General features: G+C 51.4%; 1 protein-coding gene across 1 annotated transcript in view; it reads left to right on the plus strand.

Moving 5' to 3' along the window:
- RXRA (retinoid X receptor alpha) overlaps positions 1–25,750 on the plus strand; it is a 101,472-nt gene that overhangs the window by 68,708 nt on the left and 7,014 nt on the right. Inside the window, exons 3-7 of the mRNA XM_059486555.1 lie at positions 4,222–4,372; positions 5,256–5,435; positions 16,195–16,364; positions 20,940–21,069; positions 24,722–24,854. Of these exons, the coding sequence (XP_059342538.1) occupies positions 4,222–4,372; positions 5,256–5,435; positions 16,195–16,364; positions 20,940–21,069; positions 24,722–24,854 (764 nt within the window). The remainder of the gene's footprint in view (positions 1–4,221; positions 4,373–5,255; positions 5,436–16,194; positions 16,365–20,939; positions 21,070–24,721; positions 24,855–25,750) is intronic.

Here is a 25,750-nt window from a genome sequence, read left to right on the forward strand (position 1 = left end):
GGCCAGCCCCTGCCACCTGTTGCTGGCTGCTCGCACGGGATATGTTTAGTAAAAGGGCAGATTAAGGAATTGGCCACCACCTGCCACTGGCTGCAGGTTTATTTATTCCAGGCCCTCTCTGGGACTTCAAGCACCTGCCAGCACCTTTATTTTTAAATATTGGCCTGATTTATTCTCAGGGATAACAGGGCTTTTTACTACATGGGGCTGTCTTACTACGTGGGGCTATTTTACTACATGGCTGCTATGTCTGGGGACCCACAGGCAGCTTCCCCAGTATCCAGCATCCCTGTGCTGGTCAGAGAGGAATAAGATTTGCCTCTGGATGAGCTTCTCTCATGCAGGATTCAGCCTGTGACCCCCTCAGATGTGCAGGGACCTGCTTCCTTCTGAGGGACAGCAGCAGGGTGGACACGTCCCTCCCTCCCACCCCAGGGCCAGGGGAAGAGGAACTGAAACTGTGCCTGGGAACGGGCAGCCAGAGCAAAATCAGCAGCCCCAGAGCCAAAATGATGGGGAAGGAGAGGGAAGGGGGATGTGAGGCAACCCTGGGGGGAGCCACAGGCCGGGGAGCTGGTGGGGAAGGGGCGATGGTGAAGGGCAGTTTAGGAGCGGCCAGCGGGGAACTGAAACGAAGCAGAGCTCCAGGGCAGAAGGGGAAGTGAGAATGTGGTGGGATGGGGCTGGGAGGAGGCTGGCTCCAGCCCTGGTGGCTCCAACCCTTGTTGACTCCAGCCCTGGTGGCTCCAGTCCTTGTAGTTCTAGCTCTTGGTGGCTCCAACCCTGATGGCCCCAGCCTTGGTGGCTCCAACCCTTATTGACTCCAACCCTGGTAGCACCAGCCCTTCATGGCTCCAATCCTGGTGGCTCCAGCCTTGATGGCTACAGCCCTGATGGCTCCAGCTCTGGTGGCTCCAGTCCTTGTGGCTCCAACCCTTGTTGACTCCAATCCTGGTGGCTCCAGCCCTTCATGGCTCTATCCCTGGTGGCTCAGGCCTGGTGACACCAACCCTGGTAGCACCAGCCCTTCATGGCTCCAGCCCAGGTGTCTCCAGTTCTTGATGGCTCCGATCCTTGTGGCTCCAGCTCTTGATGGCTCCAGCCCTTGCCTCCATCCCTTGGAACACCCATCCTTTGTTCAGGGACTTGTCTGAAGTGTTTTTCCTCAAGGTGACACTTGGGAGGTTCTCAGCCTAATGGCTCCTGCCATCTGTTCCCTGTCTGGCCACATTAGGTCCCTGTCCCTGTCCCTGCAGCGGGCAGAGGCGCCTACCTGGGCCGGCAGAGTGCAGGGGGAATGAGGAGGAGGAGGAGGAGGAGGGGGCAGCAGCGAGGCCGATGCTCGGGGGGGCAGCGCAGCCCCCCTGGCCCGGCGCAGGGGTAATGAGGCGTGTGGCCCCCGTGGCCGGGCAGGGATGGCACTGATGGAAGGTGCTTTGCATCAGATGGCAGATGCCACTTGCCATCAGGCCACGCCTCGTCGCCTCTGGAGAGGCAGCAGAGCAGAAGGGCACAGCATGTGCGAGGTCCCCAGGGTGGGTCCCCTCCATCCCAGCCCCACCGGGGTGGGAAGGAGCTGCCAGGCTCCCAGAAAACGGGGGGCTCACCCCGCCCCTTCTGGCTCTGCAGAGGGGAGGACCCTGCAACCCTTGGGTGCTCCCAGTGCTCTCCCTCCAGCACTGGGAGTTTGCAAACACTGCAAGATCCCAGGATCTTCCAGGGTTTCCAAGATCCCAGGATCTTGCAGGGTTTGCAAACACAGCCCCAAAGATCCCAGGATCTTGCAGGGTTTGCAAACACAGCCCCAAAGATCCCAGGATCTTGCAGGGTTTGCAAACACAGCCCCAAAATCAGTGATCCTGCCACGGGATCCCAGCATCCATGGCAGGGATGCTGGTGCTGAGCCGGCCCAGGAATGAGGGCCAGACTGGGAGGGCTAGACCCTGCAGCTGTGGGATTTACACACTGCTTCAACCTTCTTGCCTGAAAATGATGGGAAAACGGGGAAAACAGTGCAGGTTTTTCAGCAGGAGCTGCAAGGGAGGATTTTCCATGCAGGGCTGCGTGGAGCAGCCGCCCCAGGCAGCGCTGGCAGCAGCTTGGGATGCCCGGGGCCAGTGGGGAGAGATCAGATGTGGGATTAGATCGTCTGCCTGTGCACAATGCTCGTTGTAAGGGTGCCTGGGGGACTGGGGAAGGGCTGGGGTGGTTTTTGGGATGGGAGGAGGAGGAGGAATAAAGCTCTGCTTGCCAGCAGAGCCAGGATTCGGTGCTGGGTGCAATGAGTGGAGAGGGAAGGAAGGAGCCCAGAGGTGCTGGTGTCACTGGGGAGGCAGAGCCCCGGTTCCTGCCCTGTCTGGGCTCGTTGCTGAGCTGGAGCCGTGCTGTCCCAGAGCAGCAATGCTGTGCCAGGGCCAGGGGCTGCTGTCCCCTGCTCTGTCCTGCACGTGCTCCCAGGGCAGGCGCCAGGGCGCTGTGGGAACCCCGGGCTGGCTCTGCTGAGCTTTGGAGCCAGCGCTGGGAGAGGAACTGGTGACTGTCCCCTCCCCAGCCCGGGGCTGACTCAGCTCTGAGCAGCTGATTCACAGGGCTGAGGAGGCTGGTGGGACCCCCACCCTCCTGGTGGGGCTTGCTCTGCCCCAGTGTTTTTGGGGGGCTGCCCAGGTGGGCTCTGTGGGCTGCTGGGGCTGGGGGAGGTGATGGTGAAAGGTTTTATCTTCATCAGGCAGCCATGGGCTCTGGGCTGGCTCCCACAGCCAGGGATGCAGTGTGCCACAAACCATCACCACCAGCTGCACTGGGAACTGGCTCCACATCCCAGAGAGGGCTCTGGGAGGAACTCCTGGGGCAGTTCACCCTGTCCTGGCCACCCTTGCTGCCAGGGGAGCACAGAGGTCGTGTGGCACTCAAAAAGAGATGCTCCTGGCTGGGACCTGCTCCTCCCTCCCCTCTCTGCTCTTTCAAACAGCAGCTGAAGCCAGCAGTGCGTCCCTGGGTGGCACCAGCTCCCAGCTGCCTTTGATCCATCAGCTGGCACAGGCAGGGTGGCAGAGGGAGGCACATCCATCCCATCTCTCCAGGGTGGGTTTACCTGGCTCTGCTGTGTGGCTGCCAGTCATCTGCCTGCCAAATATTCCCCACCAGCCTGGAGACTTGAAAGCCAGAGGAGAGGCTGTGCTGCTCTAATTGACAGATCACAAGCCCTGGGACTTCCCTGAATTAATTTGTGACAAGTGCAGTTGCTGGGGATCTCTGTTCGAGTAGAGAAAGGGAACAAACTGGGGCACAGGCCTGTGAATCCATCCTGGGCTTGGAGGGTGGCTGGATGGTGGCTCTGGGACAGGCTGATTCCCTTGGGGACACCCCCAGTGATCCCAGCCAGCTCTGCTGTGCTCCAGAGCTGACCAAGTCCAAGTCCTCATCACCCCCAGACCCTCCTGGATGGGGTGAGCTTGTCCCCTCACTGAGATGGGTCAGTCCTACAGCTCTGTGCCTCAGTTTCTCTGTGCACACATGTGTGTAACAGCCCAGTGGGGATTCAGCCCAGGAACCCTTCACTCCACAGCAGTGCCGTGGTGCCAGTTCCACCCAGTTCTCTGCTTGCTGGGGCCCAGGGGAAGGAAGCACAGACATTTGGGAGTTGCAGGGACATGTCCCACCCACTCCAGCTCTGGAATCCAGGCCCTGTTGCAGCTGGGATGTGTTTATTTGGAGCCATGGAGCTTTCCTTTGGAGAGATAATGCTGAAGGGATATCCATAAACTACAGAGCTAAACAAGAGTGTCCTGGCCTTCATCATCCCTGCCGGGGCTCTCTCCCAGCCAGCAGCTGTCCCACCAGCCACCACTGCAGATCTTGCTGCCTTTGTCCTGTGCTGGTGTGAAACTGGGGTGGCTGCTGAGCCCTGGCTCTGGGGGCTGTGCTGGAGCGGTGCAGGAGGAGCTTGCTTCCCAATTAAATCATGGGAAAACATCCTCCTTGCATGGGCAGGGTCAGCCCTGCACAGTGCTTGGGAGGCTGGCCGTGTCCTGCCCCTTGTGCCACCCTGCTGCCAGCTCAGAGCCACCCCAGCTCTTGTGCCTTTGTGTGCCCAAATCCTCTTGGTTCAGCTGTGCTGGTGCCCACTGGAATTGTGTCCTGTCCTGTCCTGTGTGTGAGTGACACAGCCCCATGTCCCCATGTCCCCAGTGCCAGCTGAGCCCTGTGCTTGTTCCTCCACAGCTCAACTCGCCCATGAACTCCGTCACCAGCACAGAAGACATCAAGCCACCTCTGGGGCTCAATGGAGTCCTCAAAGTGCCAGCACACCCCTCAGGAACGATGGCCTCCTTCACCAAGCACATATGTGCCATCTGCGGGGACAGATCTTCGGGTGAGGCTGGCAGGGGCTCAGGGCAGGGGGCTGGGGTGTGGGAGAGGGGTGGCATTGGCTCCCAGGCTCCTGGCAGCACCTTTGAGTGCTCTCTCAAAGGAACAGCACCTGCCTGTCCCTCCTAGCAGGGGATAAAGAGCCAAGCCAGGAGACCCTAGGGCCCTGTTCAGCAGTGGGGTCCCATCCTCACCCTACTGGGAAACATCAGGGGGGTGTGCCCTCCCTGTCCCCATCCTTTGATCCTCACTGGTGCTGTCACTCAGTGCCACATGAAAAGGTGCTCTTGACAAGGAGTTCCTCCACTGGGCTAATTCCCTTTATTCTCCTGCTTTTCTAAAAGCTCCCTGCTCCAGGAGAGCTCTGGTTGCCTGGTTTGTGAGCCCTTGGGGACTCCTCCTGGGATCCAGGCTGGAAGTGGAGGGTGGGAACGTGGTACAGGGCAGGCTGGGTTGTGTGTCTGCTGTGGGGGGCTCAGAGAGCTCACAGAGGTACAGGGGGACACCCCTGGACAGGTCCATTAATTAATTTCTGAATGGTGGTGGAACTCCCCAGGGAGCACGTACAGTGTGAGGACTCTGTTAATTCATCTTGATTCACATTATCACAATGATTTCATAGTGATCAGAACATTCATAATGATCAAAACAAATGTTCTGCACTGCCCCCACCCTGCTGTATGGCCCAGAAATGGCCTTTCCATGGGTGGAAGGCAGGATGTGACCCATGGATGGCATCCTGATTCTGTGGAAGCCAAACCACCACTTTCCACCTCCAAGAAACCTCTGCTCCCCCCAAAACTCAGCTGGGAGAGTCCCTGGGAAGATCTGCTGGCAAAGAAAGGATCTGGGACCACCTCTAAACTTGATTTTTCTCCCTCCCCCAGGTAAACATTACGGGGTTTACAGCTGTGAGGGCTGCAAAGGCTTCTTCAAGCGCACGGTGCGGAAGGACCTGACCTACACGTGCCGGGACAACAAGGACTGCCTGATCGACAAGCGCCAGCGCAACCGCTGCCAGTACTGCCGCTACCAGAAGTGTCTGGCCATGGGCATGAAGAGAGAAGGTAAGGCCAGCCTGCCCAGGGGGCTGCAGGGGGTTTAGAGGGCACCAAGAGGTGGTGGCAGCCTTGCTGAGGGGTGTTGTTGCGCTGGTGATAAAAATCTCGTTTGCGGTTTGGTTTTGCGCCTCAGCCGCAGCATCTCGTGGCCTCCAGAGCCTCTTCTTGCAGAGCCTCCATTCCCTGTGAGTGCCAGAGCAGTGTGTAGGTGATGGGTGGGTGTTGGGATATTTATCTTGTCAGAGTGACCCTGAGAAAAGTTAGAAAGTCTCTTTTCCCAGCCCAGCGCTTGAAGAAGGAGTCAGGGCTCTTCATTTCTCGGTCTCAAGGTTGTTTATTGCGTCTTATCTATAAAAAAATTTCTCCTGTGCTGCTGAGGTCCATCCAGCAGGACAGTTCCAGGCACTCTGCCTGCCCCCAGGGCAGTGTTATGTCTTTATACTAAAAACTATGTGTACAATGTTTACAATTACTTTCCAATATCACCTGTGTTAGACAGTGAGCTTCTACTCTAAACCAATCTAAAAGTGCCAACATCACAGCAGGAGATGGAGGCCAAGGAGAAGAAGGAGAAAGGCTGGACACACCCAGTTCCCTCCATCTTGCCCACTGAACCCCCACAGCAAAACCCCCAAAATCTACTTTTCCACCCTGTGATAACTTCACTATTATTCTACTTAAACTGTTGTGGCTTGCTGATCCTCATCTAAGGTTGGTAATTTGCTCCACAGGTCATAATCAAACCCACAGGTGTTTTGGGGTCTGTGCCAGGGCTTCTGAGCCCCCTGGCAGGGGTCCTGGCCATCCTGAACTGCCAGAGGGATGTTCTAGGGACACTTTCCACTCCAGCCTGGTCTTGGTCACTTCCAGGGATGAGTTTCCCTGGGTATCCCGTGCCAGTGCCTCAGCACCTACTCCAGCGCTGCATTTTTTGTCTCATTGGGAAGAGGAAAGCAGTTTGGTCTCTTTAAGATAGCTCTTCCTTAGTGGAATTTAAATTTAGGATCTAAATTTCCCCGGCAGTGCCTCTTTTAAATGATCTTTTGAAATGCTGACTGTGTCTGTTCTAATCTAGCTGGCAGAGCAGGCTTTTAGCAGACAGGACGTGAGAGTGACCCCAGTTCTGGGCTGCTTTCTCCCCTTACATCTTCAGAGCCACACTTGCCTCCCTGACAGGCTGATAAAGGCAGCCCTGCTCTGGCCCTGGCCCACAGCTCCAGCCTGGGAGCCTTTGAAGAGCACTTAGGGCTGTCTGGAGTGTGGAATAAACGGGGCAGTGCTGGAGCTGCTCTGAGTGTTGGGCAAACCCTGCCACGCTCAGTTTATGGGGTTACCCGAGGACCAAAATCACCAAGTGTCACAGCTGTCTGTGCTGGAGGTGTGGGGGGATTGCCAGGGCACCCAGGGGACCTCCTTGGCCCTGCTGAGCTTAACCCTTCAGTGCTCAGAACAAATGTTCCTGCCCCAGCAGACCGTGGAATGCAAAGATTGAGGCATTCAGGGCGGGAATGGGGGCTGGCACTGCCCTGGGCAGTACTGGATCCCATGGGAGATGTGCGATGGGATGAGGAAAATCTGATCCAAAACCTGAGCCATGGGAGGCTCAGATGACTAAAAAGCAGCCAAGAATTCTCCTGTGTGTTCAACAAGAGAAATGCAGAGCATCCCCTTCCCCTGGCACTGCATCCACTGACCCAGTTACCCCTCAGCCCCCCAGGACAAGGTGTGTAGGGCTGGGAGGAGCAGCAGGAATGCTGGAACTCTGCCACCCTGTGAGCAGGTACCTGCTCCCTGCCTGCCCTTAGTGGTGATTGCATGGGCAGCACCGCTAAAAATTACAGGTCCATTAATTAATTTCTCAATGGTGGTGGAAGTCCCCAGGGAGCACGTACAGTGTGAGGACTCTATTAATTCATCTTGATTAACATTATCACAATGAATAGCAAATGAATTCATAATGATCAGACAATTATTTAAAAGTGTGACAAATGGGGTCGTGGTAACTCCAGGAGTGCACTCAGGCAGTGCTGATGGATCTGGTGAGGGAAGGGCAGGAATTGGTGATTTGACAGTCATCATTTGATGATTTAGGCATAATCCCCATGTAGGGAAAGCTGGAATAACTCCCCTGTCTCTTGTTATAAACCTGAAAATTCAGTGTCTCACAGAAATGTCTCAGTTGTCCTAAAGCTGAAAGTCAGAAGTTGGGTCTTGCTGAGCTCTGGTTTTGAGCAGCTCTGGAGTTTCACATGTGAAATCCACCTGGTTTGTCAAATAAAGGTCTGTTCCCACTGCACCCATCCCAGCTGACTGGAATTGGCCTCACACCAATCCTGCTCCCACCTCTATTTTGAGGAAGAGTTTTGGGCTAAATCCTGCATTGCTTAAGTATTCACATCATAGCTGGCGTTTTATTCTCTACCATAAACTCTTGTATCTTTTAAATAACAGAGCCTGGGTTATGGGCCTCATTTCCCTGAAAAACATCTTGTTCTGGAGAGCTAATTTACAGCTGCGTAAAGGCACAGCAGATTCCTGCTGAGGAGTCTCCCTCCTGTAGCCCAGAGGTGCTGGGCGTTGGCGCAAGCACAGTGAAAGCCTCTAAAATCAGTGCTGGAGCTGAGTGAGAGGCAGGGCTGGGCTGGGGAGTGATGCTGGGAGGAGGAGTGAGAGCCAAGGCTGTACTCCATTTAAAGAGGGTAAAAGAAAAGGGGTTATTGAGTGAGAATTTGGATTAGAAAAGGCAGAATCAAGGTTTGGAAGGGTTTGATCCCAGCAGCTGAGGGGTCTGAGGTGAACATGGAGGGATGGAGCTTGTGCCCATCAGAAGCAGCAGCAGGGGGACAGGGATCCTTCAGGGCTACAAACCTTGGCTCAAAGAGGGGAAAGCCTGCAGGGGCAGGGGATTCCTCCTGCTGTGTGCATCCCTTCTGGCTGTTCCCTGCTAGGAACACGTCAGAGAGATCCCAACATTCACAATGAGTGAGCCCCATGCTCTCTGAGATGCTGCAGCCATAATAAATAAGCAGCTGGGAACATTTTTTTCCCCTATGAATTTCTGCCAGCTGTGGAATGCTTTGGTTTTTTGTACTCTGTCTCCCACTAAATACAGGATAGTCAACAAAATTAAGATTACCATCAGGGATCTTGACTAATGCAGGGGTTATTATTGTGGGGGTGGCTGTTTGCACCCAGGAGCTGAACTCTCTCTGCTCAATCTGTTCCTCATCAGGCTCTGAGGTGTCTGTGCACCAGCAGCCTTGGCTTCAAAAGGGGAAAATTGGGAATTGCCTCAGAATGAGGGAGGCAGAGCTCTTGTGAAGAGCTGGGAGTGAGCACTGCGGGGTTTGGGATGGGGGTGCTGTGTGTCAGGGGGTGACAGGGAGGTGACAGGGTCAGCAGGGGCGTGGTGAACTTGGGGCTGTCCCAGCTGAGGAGAGCTGGCAGCGCCTCTGGGATCACACAGGGAGCAGGAAATACCAGTGAGGAGCCTTTCCCATGCTCCCGTGGCTGCCTCACAGGGAGCAGGGCTGGGAAACGGCTCCCAGAGCCTTCCCTGCATGTGAGGGGCTCCTGGGGAGAGCCAGGACCTGCTGAGCTGCCCAGGATGGGAGCAGGGATCCCAGAGCCTTTTCTGGGACATGAGGAGCTCCTGGGGATGCCAGGATGGGAGAAGGGATCCCAGAGCCTTTTCTGGGACATGAGGAGCTCCTGGGGATGCCAGGATGGGAGAAGGGATCCCAGAGCCTTCCCTGGATGTGAGGGGCTCCTGGGGAGAGCCAGGACCCGCTGGGTCCCACGTGCCAGCTGCAGGCTGGGCTTTGGTGCCAGGTGGGTGAAATGGTGTTGGTGCATGTCAGAGCCCATCTGGAGGGCAGAGAGCTGTTCCCCTGCAGCACCTGCAGCTCAGGCTGCCTGGCTGACCCCAAGGTTGTTCCTGAATCCAGGTGCAGCTGCTGTGCTGAGAGCCAGAGCCAGGCTCGGAGCGTGCAGGACATCTGTCCAGCTGCACGCCTGCTCTTCACAGCCTGAGTTAATTCTGTCCCTTCCTGTGTTTGTGGGTTGGTTTTCCCCCTCTCCCTTGCCAAGCTGAGGGGTTCAGCCTGGGAAAGGTTGGACTTGCAGCATCTCCACTGCCTGGAGACCTTCCCATGTCTCCAGGGAGATGCTCAGTCACTCCAGAGGGACTGGAGATTCCCACATGTGCCTGATTCCCTGGAGTTTGGGCCATCCCAGCTCCTGGACCATCCCTCTGCAGCACCAGGAATCTGAGGAGAAATCAGGAATTCAGGTTTCCAGCCCACTGTCCAAGTGAATGTGAAAGCAGGCGAGTGGCCACAGCCTAATAAAGGGGCAGAGTTCAAGAGCACAGTTATTTTTAGGAGTAATTTTGGAATGGAAAATGTCTTCCAGCTTAATGAGCTTGTTTCTTATATCCTTTTAAAGTGCTGCTCTTTAAACCAGCTGGTTAAATGATGCTTGATTTGGGGTTTTTTTTTTTTTTTTTGTTTTTAAGGATGCTCTTAGGTTGAGAAAACGAGTTTGGCTTATGGTTTTCTCTCCTTTTGTTGTTGTTTGTTTATACTTCAGTGTCCAGAGAGTGAAGTGAGCTAGAGATTTTTTGCTGTTGTTTTCCAGAGCTGTTCCTCTTGTGAACTAACTGCATGCAAAGGTTTCAATCCACTTTTTAACACTCTGAAGTTACACTTTTTAATTATCACCGTGGTATTTTGCATCCTTTAAAAAAATTACAGCGTTCAGTTGAAAATGTTGGAGGGGAAAAAAAACCCATTTATTTCATGTGTCGCAGCTTTTGAGGTTGTTTACAGTAGCAGAAAGCTGCACCTCTGAAAAAAGAAAAAAAGAAAGGTGACACACAAAAGCAAAGCAGAAGAAACACTGTCTGAATTTGTTTTCTCAGCTGTCTTGGCATTTTGGATATAAACAGGTACCTGGGGCATAAATGCTTCAAGATGCTGATGATGCACAGCAAAAATGTGGCTTTGTGAAAGGCAGCAGAGCCAAATAAATTTCAATGTGAAAGAAACAGAAATGCCCAATAACCCCCACCCAGCACCTCATAAACAACCACCCACCTGCAGGATGGGGGAAAACTAAAACTGGGCAGGTTTGGGATCTCTGGGCTGAGCTTTGGTGCCTCCCCGTGTGCTCTCAGTTCACAGAGAGGTGTTTCCTTGAGAAAACTCAGTTTTTGGGGCAGTGAATTATCCTTTCCCCATGGAAAGGGTATTTGTGGGTGAAAGGGTATTTGTGGATATAAGTGAATTATCCTTTCCCCACCCTGCTCCTCCTGGAGGGTTGGATTTCCATCCCATAAAGCTCTGTATCGACTCTGGGTAAGTGTCACTGGAGCTGCTGTAGCCTCCAGGTCTCTCCCAGCAAATAAACAAACCTGAGCTGCTCCTGCCCTCTCAGAAACACCAAAGCCCTGTGGAAAATCCTCTCCTCCCTCCACTGACATCCCTTTGGTGCAGAGGTGCAGTGCCCACCCACAGGGCTTGGTTTGGGCGCCAGAACTGGGTGGGGTGGCACTTTTGCAATGGACTCAAAGCTGCTTTTTTAGCCATCAGATGCTGCCCCATGAGCAAAGCCAGGGTGTGCAGTGTGATGTGGGCACCTGCAGAGGATGGATCTTGGCATTTTGGCCCATCAGCCCTCAGGCTTGGATAGCTGAGGCTCATCTGCAATCCACAGGACGAGACATTTTGGATTTTAAAGACACCAGAGGTCTCCAAGGAGTGGCTTGGACACATGGGGCTCCGTGTCTTGCTGTACCACGACCTGGGGAAGTGCAGATGGGCTGGAGAAGCTCAAGATGAAACATGACAGCAACTGGCCTGAGGCAAGTACAGACCAAATCAGGCAGAATAACAGGAGAGGCTCTTCATCAGGTGCCATGGAAAACACAGGCTTCTGTCCTTGGCTGGGCTCAGACATAGCTGCAGGAGGTGGGGCTGCCTCTCCGAGCTCTCTCACTGCATCTTTTTTTCTCCTCAAGTGGATTGCAAGGTTCAAATGCTTCCCTTATGTTTAGAAAACCAGCCTGGAAAAGCTCTCAGCCATCTGAGGCTCCTTGAAGAGGAATAAAAGCCTTGGCACAGCCATCAGCAAGGGGGGAGAGGGCTGGGGAGGTCAGCTCTGGGGACACGGGGTGGCCACGGCTTGGGAGAGCTCTGCCTTGCACCAGAGGCTTTGCTGGGGTGCAGCAAGGCAAATTCCTGCCTCAGCTCCTGCTTTTGAGGTGGACAGACCCGTTCTGTTGACCAAAAGCTGTGCCACCCTCAGGACTAGGAAAAGCAGTGTTGGGAGCTGAGAAGAACAGGGTTATTCCCATTTTGGTGTCACCAGACACATTGCCAAGCAGCTGCCACCTTGGTGTTTCTCTTCTTAAAAACATAAATAAAAACCAAACCCACAAAGAAATGCAATTCCTAGACTAGATCCATTGAAAAATGCGTTTTTGCCATCTCCACTGCGGTTTATTTGATTAATCCCCAGTGCAGTGGGGAGTGGACTCCAGGGATGAGGTCCTAGGTCTGCATGGTGAGTGAGGGGTCTGCTCACTGCTGGGATTTTCCCAGATTTCATGGGTGAAAAAAACACTTGGCCTTCTTTCCTTCCCTCTCTTCTGTGTTTTTTTCCTATATCTCAAGGAGCACAGTCCTCATTTTTTTCCTGGGATGGTGAAGTCTCCCTCTGCACCTGTCCTAAGAAGGAACAACAGCTTGTCAGATCCTCAGGAACTCCAGGGAAATGCTGCTGCCAGAAAATCTGGATGTTTTCCACTGGGCTTGTGCCTGTGGATGGATGGATGGATGGGTGGATGGATGGATGGATGGATGATGGATGGATGGATGGATGGATGGATGGATGGATGGATGGATGGGTGGGTGGATGGATGGATGGATGATAGATGGATGGATGGATGGATGGATGGATGGATGGATGGATGGATGATGGATGGAGGGATGGATGATGGATGGATGGATGGATGGATGGATGGATGGATGGATGGATGATGGATGGATGAGGGATGATGGATGGATGGATGGATGGATGGATGGATGGATGGATGGATGGATGATGGATGGATGGATGGATGGATGGATGGATGGATGGATGGATGAGGGATGGATGGATGGAGGGATGAGGGATGGATGGATTGGATGGATGGATGGATGGATGGATGGATGGATGGATGGATGGATGAGGGATGATGGATGGATGGATGGAGGGATGAGGGATGGATGGATGGATGGATGGATGGATGGATGGATGGATGATGGATGGATGAGGGATGATGGATGGATGGATGGATGAGGGATGGATGGATGGATGGATGGATGGATGGATGGATGGATGGATGGATGATGGATGGATGGATGGACAGGGGTGATGGCACAGTGATTCCACACTTGCCCTGCCGTTGGAGGAGGCTCTCTGTGCTTGGCAGCAGGGTGCAGCAGAGCAGATGACACTCCCTGCTGAGGGCTGGGGTTTATCTTTGGCTGCTGGGTGGGCCTGTGCCATCTGCTGTGCCCGGGGTGTCGGTGCTGCAGTGCAGGCTGTGCGTGGGGCTGAGCTGGGATGAGTCAGCTGGCCCTGACCAGCTCTGCAGGGAGCTGCAGCACCGATTTTCTGGTGCAGCAGCTCCGAGCTCGAATCAATAGAAAGAACTCCTTACACGTCTGATCTCTGCCCATCTGTCTCTGGGTTGTTTGTATCAGCTGGGTTCAGCCTGATCTCTGTCAAAGTGCCCTGGAAGATCCTCTCCCTCAACCCCTGAAGTGTGTCTGACCGTTCAGACCAGGAATGTGGCACTGATGAGGTTGAGATTTGCAGGTTGAAGGCTTTAAGTAGCCCCAGTGTGCCCAGCTCTCTGCAATGCTTTGCCACAAATCCCATGTCCAGCACGAGGATGTGGTTTTGGGGTTAACACCATGGTGGAGTGACCCCAGTGATCCCAAATTTGCACCATCATCCTTGAGAGCTGCTGCAAATCTCCAGCGGCACTTTGGCATTTAGATCTTTTTATAAGATCCCATTTGTGGAGGGTTTGCCTTTCTCTCAGGCTTTCGTGTTATTTAGTAGGTGTTTCATCTCCTCTGATGTGCCCAGAGGAATCTTGGTGCATCTGTGCTGCTGAAGGAGGGCTGGCATTAAGCAAAAACTTCCCTCTTTCTGATGCTTGGAGAAGCAGGAGTGGGGTTGGAGGGGTGAAATTAAAGCAGAGTTTGGAAAAAGAAGAAGAATCCACGTCAGATGGACAAAAGCCACAACACAAATCTGAGTTTACCTGGCTCTGGCAGCCCAGCAGGCAACGTTGGTGGGCCTGAGGAGCCTCTGCAGCCCAGAGAAGTTTGCAGAAAGGAACCTCTTGCCTTTTTGCATAACAGCTTTCACATGGCACAGCCTGAGCTCTGTTGACATGCAGCAAACAGCAACGCTGAGGGAAGGAGGGGGAGCACTGGGAATTGGCCCCAGGAGCTGGGTTAATGGGACCAACAGCTAGAGAGGGCTCCTTTGGCCTGTGTCTCAATTTCCTGGGGTTATTTTATTTTATTAATTTTATTGTATTATTTATTTTATTTTTAAATTTTTATTTTATATTTTATATATTTTATTTTATTTTATTTTATTTTATTTTATTTTATTTTATTTTATTTTATTTTATTTTATTTTATTTTATTTTATTTTTATTTTATCCTCTACCTGAACATCCCATAACCTGCTTCAGCTGGAGCAGGGAAGGAGTGCTGGGGTAATTGTCAATAAATTTTGACATTGCAATTTTTGACGTTATTGGAGTTTTGACATTGTTGGAGTGCCTCAGCAAGGAGCTTGGTGGGTTCAGAGAGCTGTGTCTCATGGCCAGAGATGCTTGGGCTGTTCTCAAGCAGAATGGGCTCAGATGTGCTGTGGAAAAGTGTGGGATTTAGGGTCTGTGACAGGGTGATGGAGAAAGAGAGAGTTCCCACTGCTGCTGCACAAAGCTGCCTTCCAGGTGTAGGAAAAGCATGTGCAGGTTTCCAAGGGAGGTCATTAATAATAATAATAATGTTATTAGCATCTAGTGAGTGTTTCTCATCTCTGAGCTGCTCAGCTATAATTCATCAGCATGTGACAGGCTGCTGGCAAGATCATTCCCACCCCACAGGATTTGGGACAGGTCTCTCCTGTCTGTCTGGAGCCAAAGGCAGGATGGAGGTTTGCATGAGCTCCTGTCCCACGGGAGCTGCAGAGGGGCATGGCAATGGCCTCCAGGGAAATCCAGCACTGCCAGCCTCAGAGGTGGCTGAATTTGGGATTTCTGCCTTCAACTGACCTGAATTTTCTTTAGGATTCCCTGATTCTGTCCCTTCACCCACCCCTTTCCCTCTCCCACAGTGACTCGAGGTGTGGCTTCCTTTGTGGTGCTTCCCATCATTTGTCTTTGACCTTTTTATTTCCAGGACCTGTCTCTCTGCAGAGAGGGGCCTTTCCCTGTCCAAGCAGGACCATCCCTCTCCATGCTCACACAGAGCTGATTTCCCAAGCTGGGGCTGCTCCTGCCTTCCCCAAACCCCACATTCCCTGGGATATCCCACACTGGGAACAGACATCAGGAGGGGGGTGATCCTCAGGATCCTTTGGGGTTTCATGGCCACCTGCAGGGCCTGGGGGGTGACTCTGTGAGTAATGCTACTCAATTCCAAAATATTTAAAAGGTTTATTAAAACCTTATAAAAATATAACAGAAGGCTGAATAGATATAATATTACAGTGCTGGGAGCAGAGGATTTTTCCCACCGTGTGCTCATCCACACAATGGAGGTTTTGCCTTTTAACCCTTTAGCTCCTCCAAAATTCTGTCCATTGATTCCTTCTTCACTGTTCAGTGGTGGAGATCACTTCCTTAAATCATGTTTGGGGGTCAGGTGCTGCCATAGTAATGAGTCAACCCAATCCCAAATGTCCCCAACCCAGGCCACCCCCTGATAACAGCACAAGGGGGGTAAAACATAACTATAAATCTAAATCTAAACTCTATAACACTTCTGTAACATATGTACATGAGATTTGCCTTTTAATTGTGAGTCAGCCATCACATTGTGGAGATAACAGTCTGGTCAGAGAGAGAGAAAGGCAGATAAGGTTTCCATGAATTCGTCTGGGAAGTTTTAGGGAGGCAGAGAGAAAGAATGGAGAGCAATCTGCAGGTGGTGTTTGCAATAAGGTGTTTTCCTCATAAGATGTTTTACCAAAGGGTGTCTTCTTAATGAATCAATCGTGTGGAATGTGTTGATTTAGTGACCAGTCAGGTCCACCTGTATGGGAGCAGTGTATAAAAGAAGGGGTTCCAATAATATGGGGGCTCCTTGCCTCTTTGGCCTTCTGACCTGGAGTCTGTGTCACTTATCCCTTCCTGACTCAGTAGTGACAACAACAACTGACAGAACCAGGGGACACAGTCTAAGCTGCACCAAGGGAAATACAGGATGGATATCAGGAAAAAAAATTTTCACACAAAGAGTGATAAAGTTCTGGAATTGCCTGCCAGGGTGGTGGTGGAGTCCCCATCCCTGGGTGTGTTTAACCAAGCCTGGATGTGGCACTGGGTGCCAGGGTTGAGTTGAGCTGTTGAAGCTGGGTTGGACTTGATGATCTTGAAGATCTCTTCCAACCAACCTGGTGATTCTGGGAATTCTGTGATCCTCCCCTGTGGCAGTCTGACCCTGGCACTGTCCCTGTGTGTCCCTCACAGCCGTGCAGGAGGAGCGGCAGCGGGGCAAGGACCGCAACGAGAACGAGGTGGAGTCCACAAGCAGCGCCAACGAGGACATGCCCGTGGAGAAGATCCTGGAGGCTGAGCTGGCTGTGGAGCCAAAGACAGAGACCTACATCGAGGCAAACATGGGCCTGACCCCCAGCTCGGTGAGCACCTCTGCCCAGCCCCTCCTGGGGACACCACAGTGACCATCAGGACAGCTGGGGCACAAAGGGCTTGTCCCCTGTGGGAAAGAACTGTTATAGAACTTCCTTGAGCTAGGTTTCATAAGCTTTTAACTTCTTTGAGCCAGTTTTCATAAGCTTTTAGAGGCTTATAACACATTTAAGATAACTTAGCTACTTTTGGAAGCATAAAAATTACCAAGATGGCTTCTGTTGCAGTGTTAGAAACAAAAAGGTTTAATGAAAGGCAAAATAACAAACAAAAACTGGGCTAAGTGCTAGGAGTCTTTGCTTTTGATAAAATACTTTATGAAAGTAATTAGTTGCTTTGTTCACTTTTTTTTTTTTTTTTTTTTTTTTTTAGTAAATTGCTTGAGACTTTTTTGTTTTTGTCTAATTAGCAATTTTTAAGTTTGAAGTTCCTTAGGCTTATAAAGCAGCTTTTTCACCCAACTGAAGAAAGAAACTTTTAGGCTTCTTTCTTTTTTGAGAGGACAAAAAATACTCTTGTCACTCCATCAACAATGGGCATACTCCTATAAAGAACCAGCTCAAAAATGCAATTTTTGGCTCTGTTGTGGGCCCTGTGAGCCAGCTCAGCAGCAGCACATCAGAGCCAGCAGCCACCAGCATTTGGTGTCTTCTGTGCCACAGCCATAGGGAAGTGAGAGGTGCTGTAAGCAGAGATTAAAAAGGCTCTCAGAGAAGGTTTTATTGTAAATAACAGCCCTCAGTGCTGAAAGGCAGGAGGACACTCTGCTCTGAAGAGCTCAGAGTCCAATTAAGGCAATAAACCTGCGTGGCTGAAGTGCAGAGAGATAAGAGCTGGGGAATGAGGGTGTGACTGCTCAGGTGCAGAATTATGCAGCTGCTTGGCTCTGAGGAGAGAAAACCTGGAGAAATTTGCCTGTGAGTTGGTTTTCAGGTTCTTTTCCCAGTTAGAAACTTGCATTATAACTGGGCCTGCTTGGAGCAGCTGGGCTGTACCAGGGTGTTGTGTGCACAAGGGAGGGATGGCAGGGAAATGGGACAGGAGCAGCCTGGGCTGGTGGAAGGTGTGGGGATGAGATGGTCTGGAGGTTGGGATGAGATGGTTTTGAGGTCCCTTCCAACCCAAACCAGTCTGGGATTCTATGGAGAGTGAGGGAAAGTGTTTCGGGCTCTTTACTATGAGATTTCCCTTATCAAAAGGGAGAAATCTCCTAATGTGAGAGCCAAACCATCCTCTGAAATTCCATTTCTAGGACAGACCCTCTGCAGCCCAGGCAGTGTTTAGGGGCAGCCCCCACTCCTCCATAGCCCCTTTTTCCATGAAAGCAGGGGGAATAGAGGAATTCCTCTGAAAAACAGCAACTAAAGCTGGACTGAGGAGCATCTCCTGGTTGTCCCCAAGTCTTTTGAGGGACTCAGAGGTTGAGCTCTGCCAAGAGAGCAGGCTCATGCACTGAAACATCCCTGTGCAATTCCTGCTGGGTGGCTGAGCTGATGAAATGCAGCTATTCTGAGCAAGTGCTAGGACTCTGCAGTGTTTTATTTTCTGTTACAACAATACTTTCATCTCTCTTTTTTATATCAGGCTTGGAGGGTTTGAGTCAGAAATCCCTTCCTGTGGCAGGGGGTTGGAAATAGAGCATCTTTAGGGTCACTTCCAGCAGAATTCTATGAGGGATCTGGGAGTCAGTAATTGGCTTTTTGGGATGTTTTTTTTTTTTGCAAAGACAGCTTTTCCTAGCATTCCTTAGGTGGCTTTTGGATAGTCAAGGCTTTGTGGGATGGACAGAGCCAATCCCTCAGTGAAACTCTCCAAAATCAGGTACAAACCCTCAGGATCACGCACAAACCCTCACCTGCATTTAGGATGAGGATCCCATCCCCACAAAGCTGCAAAGGGCTTTATTTGAAGGAGTTAGTGAGGGCTCAGAGAGGCTCTGACTGCTCTCAGGATCAAAAATCCTTCGGGGGAGCTGGAGCCAGCCTGGTGCTGACTTGAAAACAAACCCCAGAGAGGGAGCTGAAATAAATGGCTTCGTCTGGCACGGCGTCTCCTCAAATTGAAAGCCGGTTCCTGCATAATTCAACAGGCATTACTGTGAACAAGGATGTGTGTTGCATCTAAATAGAAGCAGGAGGCTTGTTGAAATGCCCTGTTATTGTCAAGCACGAGGTGACATTTGTAGCAGGTTTAGCAGATGGATGAGATCAGCAGCTCCCGGTGACGAGGCCACCACGGGATGAGGAGAGGGAAGGCAGGGGAGCTGCTGCCCTTCCCCAGAGCCCAGGTGATGGAAAGGCAGACAAATCGAGGCCCTGATAAGCACAGGGAGAACACGAGCTGTTTGCTGTTGGGTGCTTTGATTTGTGCCGCTGCACTCAGGCTGGTGACCTGCCTGGACATTTCCAGCTGGGATGGGGTGCCAGGGTGATTTAGGGATTAGCACCCTTGTCTCCCACATAGAATGGGTTAGAAGGGACCTTAAAATCATCTTAAAAGCACCTTCCACTATCCCAGCTCCAAGCTCCATCCAGCCTGGCCTTGAGCTCTTCCAGGGATGGAGCAGCCATCTGGGTACCCTGTACCAGGGTCTCCCCACCCTCCCAGGGAAAGATTTTTCCCCAATATCTGCTCTAACCACACTTTCTCATAGCTCAAATCCATTCCCCCTTGTCCTTGTGCCTGTGGCTTGTCCCTTGCCCAGGAGGTGGCTTTGCCTCTGCCCCATGCCTTGGCAATTTGGGCTCCTGCCCTGGGACAGACTCCTGGCCAAAAGGCAAAGCCTGTAACTGAGAGCTGTCCTCCCCATTAGGTCTTAATTGGCCTTTGAATCTGGTTTCAAGTGCCCATTTTGTGGGAGATGCCTCCAGGCTGCAGTTTTCCAGGAGGATCAGGTGCCCCTGCTATTTACTGCAGGAGGGGATTTGCTTTCCGTGCCCAGGGAGCGTTTCCAGCACTGCCCTGGAGCCAGGCAGGGCCCTCTGGCCACTTTTAGCTGCTTCTCGTGTCCCAGTGATCAGGTTCTGCCAGGAAGGGCCCTGGTGGTTCCAGGAATTGCCATCTGAGGTGGAACTGAAGCCGAGGATGAGGCTTTGGAGCACCAGGGCTTGGGGACAGCTTGTGCTGTCAGGGACAGCCAGGGCTGGGGCACAAGGAGCCCCTGCTCGTGGTGACAACCTGCCCAGGAGCCAGCTTTGGCAAAAACATCTGATTTACCTAAATTACCCTTTCTGTGGGGCTCTGCAAGCCCTTGTTGCTGCAGGGGTTGGGTTCTGCTGCAGCGTAAGTCGTGATCCCCATCCCACCTCACCTGGATGCCAGGATTCTCCACCTGGCTGAGGAAACTGGGATATCTTGAGGGATGTTCAGGGTCTGTGGTGTCCCTTCTGTCCCTTCCTGCCTCTGAATGTCAACATTCCCAGTGCTTCCAGTGAAACCCTGAACCTGCAGAGCTCCTCCTCACACACATTTCTGGGGAGATCCCAGGAAAAGCCCAGGCCCTGCTCACCTCTCCTTTACAGGGAAGAGCCCCAGCTCCCTGAGGGTGAGACTGCCCTGCCCTTCAGCCCTGGGGGAGCTGCTGGAGGGGTTGGGACAGGGAGGGCACATCCCTGTGCAGTGCCAGCCTGTGCCCATCCATCTCTGCACATGACAGGTGGAAATAATTCCAGGGCAGGTGCCCTGAGCGTGCCAAATCCTGGCTATTTTAAGCCTGGAGAATGGGAGATGTTGGCCACTGAGGCACAGAGCTCTGGGTTTGCTGCCAGGGCACTGGGCAGGGCTCTGAGGGGCACAGGGGTGACTTGGCAGTGTGGTTGTGCTCTGCCCAGCCTGGGCAGGGGCTGTGCCACAGCTTACCCTGACACTCCTGTCTGCTCTCCCTCTGAATTTACACCCTTCCCCTTGCAAGCCAAACTTCTCCTGCAGTTTGGAAACTGCTCTTTTAAGGCCATGGAGGGAAGGTAATTGTACAATTCAAGCTGCTGGATATCAGCAGGGATTACAGAGGGAGATGGGAAGGGCTCATACATCCCTGTCCACAGAGGTAAACCCTCCAGACTCACTTGGATCAGCCAGCTGAGCCTTCCCCAGGGTTAAACAGGCTCTTCCAGTTCCTAATCACAAATCCACTTGAGCTGTGAGCAGTTCCTTTAAACAGGGATTTGGTGTGTTTAGGCTGACTGTCCTCCTTGAGAGCAGATGGTTTCTGTTACTGGATAATATTTCAAAGGAAAGGGGTTTTCTCTTTTTTCTTTTTTTTCCTGCAATGCCCCCTCTGGTGCTGGTTTATCAAGCTGGGAGATGCTGGAGACTGCCCTTCCCCAGGATTCATCAGTCAGGGTGATGGATATGGAGTCTCAGCACTCCCAATTCCCATGTTGGGGCTTGCTAAAAACAATTACAGCCCTTGTGGTGGAGCAGCCAAATCACTTCCTTTGCCTGTGAGTGATAACACCCACCTCAGGGGTGGCAGCAGGCCGCTCCTCCAGCCTCTCTTTCCCTCACTCTGCCTTTCCCAAGCATTTCCATCTCTTTTTAAATTTATTTTTTAAATTTTTTCGCAGCCCAACGACCCGGTGACAAACATCTGCCAGGCAGCAGACAAACAGCTCTTCACCCTGGTGGAGTGGGCCAAGAGGATCCCCCACTTCTCTGAGCTGCCCCTGGATGACCAGGTCATCTTGCTCAGAGCAGGTGAGTGACATCTGTGGGCAGTGCTCAGTGTCCCCTTGGGACAGGTTGTACCCTCAGATTTAGGTCCTGGTAGCTTGAAAATCTTTAATTGATTCTTGTTAGACTCTAATAGTTTGGTTTTTAAATAGGATTTTGAAAGCTTTCCATGGTGTTGGTGAATTGGAGCCAATCAGCTGAAAAATGGCCCAGCTTCATCTCTGATCCATGAGGAACTCAGAGATGGGTGCTGGGTGACTTAAACCAAAGGAGTTAAACTCTGCCTTCCTCCCAAACTGAGGCTTGAAAGACCAAGCTGGGCTCAGGCCCCCATGAAATTTCATCAAACTGAAATGTTTGATCATAATTAAAACCAGAAAGGAGAGAAGAGTACATCTCACTTCTTCTCCCACCCACCAAGATGAAAATAGAACTCTCAGGGCTTATTTTAAATTTCCTTGTGCAGCAGGGGGCTGCAGGAGCAGCGTTTGGGAGGTGGAAGCAGTTGGTTGTAGGAAGGGTCTTCCCCTGTTGAGTGAATTCAGGCTCCTGCTGCTGCACAGAGCTCATGGAGGGCAAGAAACAGGAGCAGAGCTTGGGGAGGATGAGTTTGAGGCATGAAGCTCTTTGTAAGCCAGGGATTTAAGTCCTTGGTACTTTAAAAGTTCCTTTTATTTCTCCCAAATTCACTTTTGTCCAGGTCTTGCACCCTTCCAGGATGGCTCCTGCAGCCTCTGGGAGAAGGTGCTCCATGGGTTTTGCCAGAGCTGGCCCTGGGCCCTTTGTGTGGATTTGAAGAGGATTTCTAGACCCTCTTGTGAGAGGGGATGAGGAGGGAAGCCTCTCTGTGAGGATCTTTGAGGGCTTTCTGCAAAAAGCTGGATTCAGACAAAGCTCTGCCTTTTCCTTTTGGGAAGTGGAACCCAACCCCACCATGGCAATTCCAGGTTTTCCTCTCTCTTCAGCAGGCAGCTGATTCAAGCTGGAGCTGGAGAACTCCTGACCTGTGTTCTCTGTTTGTGACCCACTCCCCACAGCAGGAGAGGGGCTGCCAACCCCCTCACACCCCGAATTTCCTGGTGCCTCCAACCCTGAGCCTGCTGAGCAGCTCCCTGGAGCTCCCTGCTCCACACACCTCTGCCAGGGCCTCAGATAACCTTCCAAGCAGTGGCTCAATGTTTTATTGAGTGGCCTGCTGAGAACAGCTGCCCATGAAATATTGAAGCATTAAAATCCAGCTAAGAGCCTCAGTCAGGCATCCTGGGAGGCAAAACAAGTGGAGCACGCAGCTCTGGAAGAGCAGTGCTGCATGGGCTGGCAGCAGCTCTCCTCAGATCCTGAATCATTTAAAAACTCCCTCTCAGAGCTGTTGGGAAGGGAAGGAAACCTGATTTTTTGAAGCATGTTTTCCACCAGTTTTCTTGTTTCCAAGCTGAGACAGGAATAACCTGATGTTTTCTCAGCCTGGCAGAGGATGCTGAGTGTTACATGCCTGCAGCTGGGTTTGTAGGGCTGGTGGGGAAACTTGGCAGAGAAATGGATTGACACAATGACCACTGCTCTGCCAGAGTGCATTCCCTGTCCCAGAGGAGCCAGAGCCACCCTGTTTGGTGAGGAAGGAGTCACAGAGCCACAGAATTCTGCCCTGCCACTCCAGAGCTTGGCTGAAATGCAGAACTCTCAGGGGACACTTGGTTGGTCTCCAATTCCAGTTTGCTGCCTGTGGTTATGGTGGATTTTTCCTGCTTGGCTCTGTCTTGGCAGATCTTTGGGAAAGCCAAGGTAGGAAAATCTTCCCTATTTCAGCTGAAACATCCCAGCTCTGCATGGGAACAATCCAAGAGGAAGGATGCTGATGAATCCAGCCCTTGGAGTGGGTGTGGAGAGCCAGCTCTGGTTCCTGTTGGCTGCAGCTGCTGTGGGGCTGTGTGTGATGAATTCCCATGGATCTGGCTCTGGGAGCTCCTCTTCCTCACAGGAGCAGGGCTCTGCAGGCTCCTTCTCCTCCATCCTGCTCGGGTTTCAGTGTTGCAATCCCTGTGAAAGTGCCAGGCCTCACCCAGTAAATAGCCAAAGAAATGTTCCCGTGGCTGGGGTGGAAACATCCTGTGGCCACTTAGGAAAGAGTGAACTTTATTCCTTGTCAACATTTCTGATGGCACAACCCACGGCTGCAGCAGAAGGTAAATACAGCACACATGGGCCTTGTGTTTATTCCAGGCTGTGAGATGAATTCTTGTGACAGGAGAGGTGGGGGATATTGTTGCGTTGTTTTTCCAGCCTGGGAAAAAAACCCCTTAAATCCAAATATCCTGAGGTTTCTGCACCAGAACTCCAGAACATGTTCAGGGGTATTGCAGAAGACCCCATCTTGTCCTACTGAAGATGCTGCTCCTGGCTGGAAGTCACCCAAATTTCCACCCTTCAAGCTTGGCAGCATTTCCTCTCGTTTGAGGCTTTGTTTCATGAATTCTTGAGCTCAGCCTGTGATGGATTTAGGAATTGAAGAGGTGTTGGATGGGGAAGGGGAGCTGGAAGGTGTGGAGGTCACATCCTTCCCTGTAGGTCTGGGCTCAGAGGATGTCCTTCCCATATCCCAGAGCAGCCTGCCCAGCTGATAAGACTAAAATCTGTTTTCCAGTCACAGACGTGGGGCTGTGCAGAGAACAAACCAAATCCCTCCCCATACAGCATTTTCACAGCAGAAGCAGCAAACCCACAAATAAAGCCAGAGATTCCATGGTCCCTTTTACAGGGCTCAGGGCTGGTGAATGAACTTCTGTGGCCTGAGGAGGAGCCTGATGAGCTGATAGCAAATGCTGATAGGGCTGGGACTGCTGGGAGGTGAGGGCAGAGGGGAGCTCAGGGCTCCACACCCACGGGGAGCTTCAGGCAGAGCTGTTTGCTCGCTGTCTGCACGGTTTATAGAGGAAACTGCTCCCCTTATTAGCTTTATTTTTAGTGCACTGGGTTCCTGATGGTTTTTTTCCTTTCCCTGACATCCAAGAAAAAGCTGGCTCCTCCTTCCTTTCCCACATCCAGCCACGTTCCTGCACCAGAGGCTCCTGTTAGAGAGGTGATGTTAGAGAGGAGAATTCCCTAGGATCCCATGGCTCTAACCTGCAGCCTTGTTGCTCTGATTTTTTAAGATTTTGTAAGATTTTTCTAAGCCCTCTGATTGATGTTCACAATTTCGTAACAAAATTTCTTACACACTTTGCATGAATAACTTATTGTTTTGCATTATTTTATAGAAGTAATTTGATGGACTGTTGGTTTGTCCAGTGTCATTGGAGAGGTGGCAGTGTCACCCTCCAACCCACTGTCACTTTGGGAAATCTATAACAGAGGCTCCTGTTAGAGAGGTGATGTTAGAGAGGAGACTTCTCAAGTATCCCATGGCTCTAATGTGCAGTCTTGTCACTTTAATTTGTAGATTTTCTAAGCCTTCTGATGTTTGATAAACCTTTTTCTAAGCCATCAGATGTTTGTTCTGATGAAATTTGATAAACTGTTGGTTTGTCCAGTGCCATTGGAGAGGTGGCACTTTCACCCTCACTGTCACATTTAAAAATCTATAACAAAGTCTCCTGTTGGAGAGGTGATGTTAGAGAGGAGCCTTCCCGAGGATGCCACGGCTCTAACCTGCAGCCCCACTGGTTTCTCTCGTGCCCAGGGTGGAACGAGCTGCTGATTGCCTCCTTCTCTCACCGCTCCATCGCCGTGAAGGACGGGATCCTGCTGGCCACGGGGCTGCACGTGCACAGGAACAGCGCCCACAGCGCCGGCGTCGGGGCCATCTTCGACAGGTAGGATGGCATGGGAGGGCTGTGATCACACACAGACACACATGTGAGGCATAAACCTTAAGGAATTTAGAGATTTTAGAGGAGCGAAGATTTTAGAGGAGCGAGATGAGCTTTATTGGAGTTAATTAGAATAAATGGGTAGGCCTTGATGAAGTTAAGAGTTAGTGGTTGACTGTGACAGTGTTCACAGGGGTCTTAGGATGAGGGAAGAGACCAAGATCTGACTCCATGTTTCAGAAGGCTTGATTTATTATTTTATGATATATATTACATTAAAACTATACTAAAAGAATAGAAGAAAAGGTTTCATCAGAAGGCTGGCTAAGAATAGAAAGGAATGATCATAACAAAGCTTCTGTCTTGGACAGAGAGCCCGAGCCAGCTGACTGTGATTGGGCATTAAGTAGAAACAACCACATGAGACCAATCCCAGATGCACCTGTTGCATTCCACAGCAGCAGATAACCATTGTTTACATTTTGTTCCTGAGGCCTCACAGCTTCTCAGGAGGAAAAATCCTAAGGAAAGGATTTTTCATGAAAAGATGTCTGCGACAATTGTGATGGCTTGTCGGCACAATGTTTGGTTAGCTGAGTTTGTAATATAGAATTGTAAGAAGAATATTCTATATTCTTCTTAGAAGCTAATTTATTATTTTATGATGCTATATTATATAAAAGAATACTAAACTGAATTATACTAAAGGATGCTTATATATAAGAAAGCTTAGAAGATACTAATGAAACTCGTGACTCTCTCCAGAGTCTGACACAGCTTGATGGTAATTGGCCAGTAAGTCAAAATAATTCACAGCAGAAACCAATGAAACAACCACCTGTTGGATAAACAATCTCCAACCACATTCCAAAGCAGCAAAACACAGGAGAAGCAAATGA

This window comes from Ammospiza nelsoni, chromosome 20 (assembly GCF_027579445.1).
Source record: "Ammospiza nelsoni isolate bAmmNel1 chromosome 20, bAmmNel1.pri, whole genome shotgun sequence".
Taxonomy (NCBI): Eukaryota; Metazoa; Chordata; class Aves; order Passeriformes; family Passerellidae; genus Ammospiza; species Ammospiza nelsoni.